At 40.2% G+C, this 7,185-nt stretch overlaps 1 protein-coding gene across 1 annotated transcript; it reads left to right on the forward strand.

Moving 5' to 3' along the window:
- The first annotated feature begins 3,173 nt into the window (after positions 1-3,173).
- trmt12 (tRNA methyltransferase 12 homolog) lies at positions 3,174-6,774 on the forward strand. Its single transcript, XM_005722922.1, has 7 exons — positions 3,174-3,340; positions 3,476-3,644; positions 3,748-3,946; positions 4,045-4,195; positions 4,272-4,381; positions 4,646-4,803; positions 5,199-6,774. Exons 1-7 carry the CDS (start codon positions 3,288-3,290, stop codon positions 5,562-5,564), a joined length of 1,206 nt encoding a protein of 401 aa, XP_005722979.1. The 5' UTR covers positions 3,174-3,287; the 3' UTR covers positions 5,565-6,774.
- The last annotated feature ends 411 nt before the right edge of the window (positions 6,775-7,185 follow it).

A 7,185-nucleotide genomic window follows, 5' to 3' on the forward strand; every position in this document is an offset into this window, starting at 1 on the left:
TTTGCCTCATAACTTTTGCACTGTCCACTTCCTGCTGTGACAAAACAAATTTCCCACGTGTGGGACTAATAAAGGTTATCTTATCTTATCTTATCTTATCTTATCTTATCTTATATATAAACCCTTCCAACATGAAGTGTTTAAGGTCACGCCAAAGCATCTAAGGTCAGACCTTGACTTGGCCACTCCATAACCTTCAGTTTTACTTATTTGTTTATTTAGTTTAGTCATTCAGAGGTGGACTAGCTGTGTTTCAGATCATTTTTCTGATGCATAACCCACATACGCTAAGCTTCAGGGCACAAACTGACAGCTTGACATTCTCCTTCATGATTTTCTGGTAGAGAGCAGAATTCACGGTTCCATCAAGTAAAACAAGTCGAACAGGTCCTGAAGCAGAAAAGCAGCCTCAGACGATGGTCTGGCACTACCTCCACCGTGTCTGACTTTTGTTATGATGCTCTCTTTATGAAATTCTGTGCTACCTTTATGTCAGATGTAACAGGATGTAAACCTTCAAGAAAGTTAAACTTTTGTCTTAATAGACCACCGTTTATTTTCCCAACAGTCTTGGGGATCATCAAGATGTTTTTGGCATATGTGAGGTGAGCCTATATGTTCTTTTTGGTAAGTAGTGGTTTTTTTCCTTGGAGCTCTCCCATGGATGCAATTTTTCGCTCCGTCTCTTTCTGATTATTAAATCATTAACAGTTACAAGGTGTATCCATTTGTGGATTAAAGCTCGCGCTGTTTGCTGGAGTCCGAAGCCTTATAAGAGGCTTTGTAACCCTTTCCAGACTGATTAATGTCAATGACCTCTCTTCCTTGATTTAAGATGCAAGATTCAAGTAGTTTATTGTCATGTACACTGCAAAACACAAAAGGTTACGCAGAGTAATGAAATTCTTACTTTGCAGGTTCCCTTCACACAACTAAAAACACTAAAAAGAAAGTAGTAATAAGTAAAACAGTGTAGATCTTGTAGCTTATGTGTGGGTGTAATCAGAATTTAAAGTGCAAGTAGTTGCAACACTGTCACAGTGATAATATATACAGAGTATGCAATACTACAGCATATATGTAGAGATACGCACAAAAATTGCAAATTTACAGTTATGGATAATTATAGTTTGATAGAGTTTTGAAGTTTTGAATAGATGTTGTCGATTGTGCTCATAGACAGTCAGGAGAAGGACAGCATTTTCATTAGATGTGTATTTCTTCATAAGAATTATTAGTGTTTTATTTATATAACAAATGAATATTTATATAACAAATATATAACAATTTTTTAAATTATGTATGTATGCATATATATATATATATATATATACACACACACATGCATATCATATAGTATATATATCATATGTTACAATGCTACAATATTGCCTCAGTTCACTCATGCTGCTTTGATAACATCTCCAACACCTCATCAAACACAGAGATGATGGATGATGTGTCAGATGTAGCATTGACCCACCCGCCCTCTCAAGTTCAAATGCACCCCCAGCTGCAGACAGCTTAAAGTCTGAATTTAAATTCAGATGACACGTTTCGTTAGATCTGTCAAACAGGGCCGATCTTTTTTAAGGGGAACGCTCAGTGGTGGCATGACTGATCTAACGTCATACACACTAATAGACAGATAACGTAATCTCGGAAGAAAAGGAAAATTGTCTGAGATAGGCATGCCAATACTGCCTCCATCTTTTGGGCACTAACAAACACATACTCCAAAACAACTCATATCAAATTGCAGTTGTTTTTGGGACTGCAGCCCTGCTAATAGAAGAAATTTGGAATTCATTGGACATCTCACAGGTGCATACTATCATTTTCCTAAATCTGCAGTCAAATTTGTCCTTAAATTTGTTTAGCAAAAACTTAACTGCATTTAGGCGTGTAGACATGGTCCAGAAGACCTGCTGAAGTTCAAACCAAACATAAGAATGAGGAAGAAAGGTGGTTTAAGTGACTTTGAAGGTGGCATGGTTGTTGGTGCCAGATGGGTGATTTAAGTATTTCAGAAATTGAATTTTGCTGCAGAGCCATCTCTAGGGTTTACAGAGAATGGTCCAAAAAAGAAAAAAATATCCTGTCAGTGGCAGTTCACTGGTTTATGCCAGAGGTCAGAGGACAATGGCCAGACTGCTTCAAGCTAACAGAAAGGCAACATTAACTCAAATAACCATTCAAATAAACACTTGTTACCACGAAGCTTTGCATAAGAGGATCTCCAAACACAAGATGTTGAACAGCGAAGCAGATGGTTACAGCAGCAGAAGACCAAACTGGGTACCACTCCAATCAGAATAGAAAAGCAGGTGACATTTTGCAGGGACTTGCTAAAACTGGACAACAGAGCAATGGTAAAACGGTGCCTGGTCCTTCAAATGACAAGATGAGGATTTGGCTTGAACAGCATGGAAGCATAGATCCATCCTGCCTTGTATCAATCATTCAGTCTGGTAATGGTGGTGTGGGGGGACATTTTCTTGGCACACTTTGGACCCTTTAGTACCAAGTGAGCGTCATTTAAATGCCACAGCCTATCATGAATGTGCAGCCAACAAATCAACAGCAACTGTGTGACGCTATCATGTCAACATGAACTAAAATATCTGACAAATATTTCCTGCACCTTGGTGAATCTATGCCATGAAGGTTTGCAAAGGTCTGCAGGTACAAGTAAAGTGTACCTAATAAAGTGGCCTTTGAGTACACGTGTCTACTGATGCTTCTGTTGCATTTGTAAACGCCTACAAAATAACTTGACTATATTACACAAATACAACATAAATTAAGGCCCACTAAGAATAAACCCAAACAGTTGAATTTTTATATCTTATTATAGATATTAGTTTTAGATTGATTCTGGAGGATTTTTAGTCTGCTTTACATTAAAGTTGCTTTACCTTCCGCAACTTACCCTCTGATTTCTCTTCCTTTTGTCTCCATCTATTGGGCTCCGTGAGCAACTTCTCCAAAACTGGCTATCACTTAATGGTTTTTGGCCTCGTTTAATTGAGGAAAAGCTGTAGTTTTCTAGCAGTAAAAGAAATAGAGACAAAAACATTAAAAATGTGTTCGCCGGGTGCTGTTTTTGTTAATATATTTTTGGTTTATCAACTGCTTGTTTTCGGAGTTGTCCGTCCGGCATAACAGTCCGACTGGAAACACGGGTTGTGTCTAGTAGGGAAGCTTCTACCCGGTTGTTGACGTGCATCTGGTCTTTGTTTGCATCGTAATCTAAACGTAAATAGAGCTGATTTGTTTGTTTACAGATGGACAGTGTGCCATGCCTTCGTGTGCCTCAGTGTCAGGCTCAGAAGCTCAGGTAATCCACGATTTGGTCATTGCTATCAACGGCAGCTAGCAATTAGCATTAGATCAAAAGGAGCTGATTGATTTGAACAAACAGCCTGTTTGAAATAACTTTGACATTATATTTAACATGCATTTTATTTCACAGGAGGTCACTACAGTCCAAAGGGGCTCTGGACCTGAGTTTGAGTTTAGTGAAAGACTCAGATGGGACAGTCCTCCTGCCCATTTTAGCATCCTGTTTGTCCCAGCTCGATCTTCAGTCTTTCAGGACCACTGTGGCTTCAGATGATGATTTTGAAGTAGTTTGGAGTAAGGTAATTAAAGCTGAACGAATTATTATTAACAGCAAGCTTTAAAATGTAATAGCTGATTTTTTTTTCTGTGAATATTTTCATTTCTGTCCTGCTTTCATCACAGTCTGCACTGCAGTCAAAAAAAGAGAAAGGAAGGGCGAGTAGTAGTAAACTGGAGAAAGTCCTCCAGGAGCTGTTGGAGTCTCATGGTGAAAGATGGACAGAAGAGCTGAAGAGAGACATCCCTCGCAGTTTCCAGCGACATGGAGACCTAGTCCTGCTGGGAGACACTTGTTTTGTTCTGCCATTATGGGAAAACATGGGTAGCTACTGATCTCAAACTGCACCACGGTTTACTTTACCGCTAAATGTACAGAATAATTCATGAGGAGGCTCACTGGCTACTTTTTAACTCATTTAGATCAACAGCTTTGGAGCACAGTGGCCAGAGGACTGGCAGCAAAGCGCCTAGCAAAGATCAGGAGAATTTCAAGAGATGGATTTAGATCTCCTGAGGTGACGATGCTGCTAGGAGAGCACAGCTGGGTCAAACATGTAGACAATGGCATTAGGTAATAATCAGTCATAGATTTCAGCACTTGGGGACATGCTTATTAGACTAAAATGTGTGCTTCACATTTGTTTCAGTTATGAGTTTGATGTTACCAAGTGCATGTTCTCGGCTGGAAACATAACAGAGAAGCTCCGGGTGGCTGGATTTGACTGCAGAGGGGAGACTGTAGTGGATTTATATGCAGGTAATAAAACTGGAAAATATATTATACGATTGGAATAAAAGGAATCTGTGGTAAATGTAACTTTTTGAAGGTTAAAAGGACCCATTTTAGTAGATATGAAATAAAGTTACTGACTGATGTCGTTTCCTTGAATTCTGAATCAAATGGAGGTGCAGCTGAGTTCACTGCTCATGTACTTTTGCTCTTACAGCTGTGTGCTACCTAAAAACAACCAAATTATGATGCATATTGTTGTTTAATTTTCCCATTTGTGCCTTACTTCAGGTATTGGATACTTCACTCTCCCATATCTGGTGCATGCAAAGGCCAGTCACGTTCATGCTTGTGAGTGGAACCCCAACGCTGTCGAAGCTCTAAAGAAAAACCTCGAGGCAAACGGAGTGTCTGACCGCTGCACGATTCACCAAGGAGATAATCGCCAAGTAAAGTTCATCGATTCGTTATATCTTATGCCACATGTGGTGTTTATATACTACAGTTTTAGATTGGTCCCTTGGGAAATGATTATTTCATCAGAGAAAGTCCACCTCTAATAAAAACTATATCTATTTTAACTATGAGATAGATTTCTCAGGACTGTGCGCCGTACCTACACCCTTACTTACCCTTAATTAAGAAGCCAAGTATCAGCCAGGCACTGCCAATTAAATCCTCTTGATTAAATGATCATCAGCAAGTGTGACCAGCAAGTTTGTTTCGTTTGAGTTTTTACCATTATTATAAAAATGTAATTGCCTTTTATTCCGCTTTAAGAAAAAAAGATACGCTATACAGGTTTTTGTAATCACCTCTTTTTGTCTAACTTTTGTTTTTCCAGCTCCAGCTGTGTGGCGTCGCTGACCGAGTGAACCTGGGTCTCATACCGAGCTCTGAGGACGGCTGGTCTGTCGCCTGTCGACTGCTCAGGAGAGCAACAGGAGGCGTTTTACATATACACCAGAACGTTACCTCGCCAGTACAGCACAGTACAGCCGGCGATGCCCCCCAGAAGGTTTCTGGGAAAAAAGCAGACAGAGAGGTGTGGCAGGCCTGGGCCGAAGACACGGCAAAGCACTTCGCTTCTGTTTTAAAGGACTTCACTGGTACACAGTGGACAACAAACATCCAGCACATCGAGCACGTTAAGTCATATGCACCTCATGTTCACCATGTCGTGCTGGACTTGGAGTGCAGGCCTTCCTGAGAAAGTAATCATCACAAACACTAAACAGACACTGTGGTGTTAAACAAACAGACGTTTCTAACCAAACCCTACACAAGCTGGTTTAATCATTTGTCAGGTTGTGACAAACCAACCGCAACCATTATTTATCCAGAGGCCTGCACTACAAAGCAGGATTAGTGGCTTAGCAACGTAACTTTGGGGTTAACCCTGGGTCTCCAGTCTTGCAAAGGTGGTTCAGTTCTTACTCTGGGTGCGTTGCCAGGGTAACTTATGCTGCTGACCTTACCTTGTGGAAAAGCCCATGGACTCATGGACGTGCGCAGGTAGAAGGAAGGTCTAGTTTTTGTCTTTCCTCAGTGAGCACGATTAAGAAATGTAGATGCTCAGGAGAAACTGTAGTCATATGTTTTTGTTTCTGTTAGCTGAAAGCAGTTCTAAAGCGTTTTTTCTAATCCTTAATATTGTAATATAATCCTAGAACAGAGCAACAAAGCTTTGTACTTGATAAGCTCACATAAGTTACAGGTTTAAATTGAATATGTTTGTGTAAGTTCTCAGTCATCCAGGACATGGTAGTCTTGAGTGCTTAGAAAGGAAACAACTGGGCGTCTTTAGGTTCAACAATACCGTTTGTCTCTCATCCAGGAAGCACCTTTAGTTCTAAAACACTCATCTTAAAATATGCACTCTTCTGGCATGTGAACATGCTCGTAGCTGGATTATGAGAAACACTGGGTTGACATGTTGAGTTTATAACCACCTTCGTAGGTTTGCCTCATCTTGTGGCTAATGTATGGAGATGTGAACTTGCTTTGAACGTAGTACAGGCCTCAGGTTTCCTGCCTCACTTTTATGCAAGGGACTATGACCGGCGCTGGAAATTCCTCGTTCATGGGAATTAGTTGCAATCCCCAATCCCTTTCACGAGTGCACCAGAGTCACAGTGTTACCAGCGAGCAGCTAAACAGTCAGGCTGTGCCTTGCTAAAGAGCAGCTCATTGTTGTGTTGTACTATTTCTCAGGTGTGTTTGATTACTAGTACCGTTGAGGGTGGCTGCATTGGAAAGCAAATACACTATTATCACTGTTATTCTGCATTAGTCATAAATCTGCCATGATTGAAGATCCACAACCCTCCTTGTTGTTGTTTTTTTGTTTGCTTTAAAGGGGGAATGTTTTACTACCATGACCTATATGCATGACATATTAAAGGAAAAGCCTGAATAAATGTCTGCAGAATGCAGTTTTCATACATTGAGAAGTTATGTGAATCATATGATTTGGCTTTTTGCAGGCACGTGGTCTGAATCCAGTTAAGTTGATACGAGAGATTTGAACCTTAATTGGGGGATATGTTCTGCACGGATGGATGGGTCCATCCTTCCTGGAGAAATCAATGCCCTGGGGCAATGAAGCTAATCTGGCTTGTGGTGCTCAAATGTGTCATTTATCCTTCTTTATCTGTCTGTTTCATCCTATTTCTCTTTATTTATGTATTTAAATGTGTTAATAATATTGAAGCACTTGACATGTATCAAAGTCATGGTCTAGTTAGAATAGCAAGGTAGCACAGCTTGTTTTAATCCTATAGATTTATTAGGTTTGCCTTAGATTGAGGTCACTACCACCGCCCAGTTAT

This window comes from Pundamilia nyererei, unplaced genomic scaffold (assembly GCF_000239375.1).
Source record: "Pundamilia nyererei isolate P.nyererei 1_Seehausen unplaced genomic scaffold, PunNye1.0 scaffold00008, whole genome shotgun sequence".
Taxonomy (NCBI): domain Eukaryota; kingdom Metazoa; phylum Chordata; class Actinopteri; order Cichliformes; family Cichlidae; genus Pundamilia; species Pundamilia nyererei.

Excerpts from the sequence above, each read along its gene's own strand:
- trmt12 (XM_005722922.1), top strand. The coding sequence starts at position 3,288 with ATGGACAGTGTGCCATGCCTTCGTGTGCCTCAGTGTCAGGCTCAGAAG. Across the intron at positions 3,645-3,747 it reads TTGAAGTAGTTTGGAGTAAG|TCTGCACTGCAGTCAAAAAA; the intron begins GTAATTAAAGCT and ends CTTTCATCACAG. Across the intron at positions 4,382-4,645 it reads TGTAGTGGATTTATATGCAG|GTATTGGATACTTCACTCTC; the intron begins GTAATAAAACTG and ends GCCTTACTTCAG.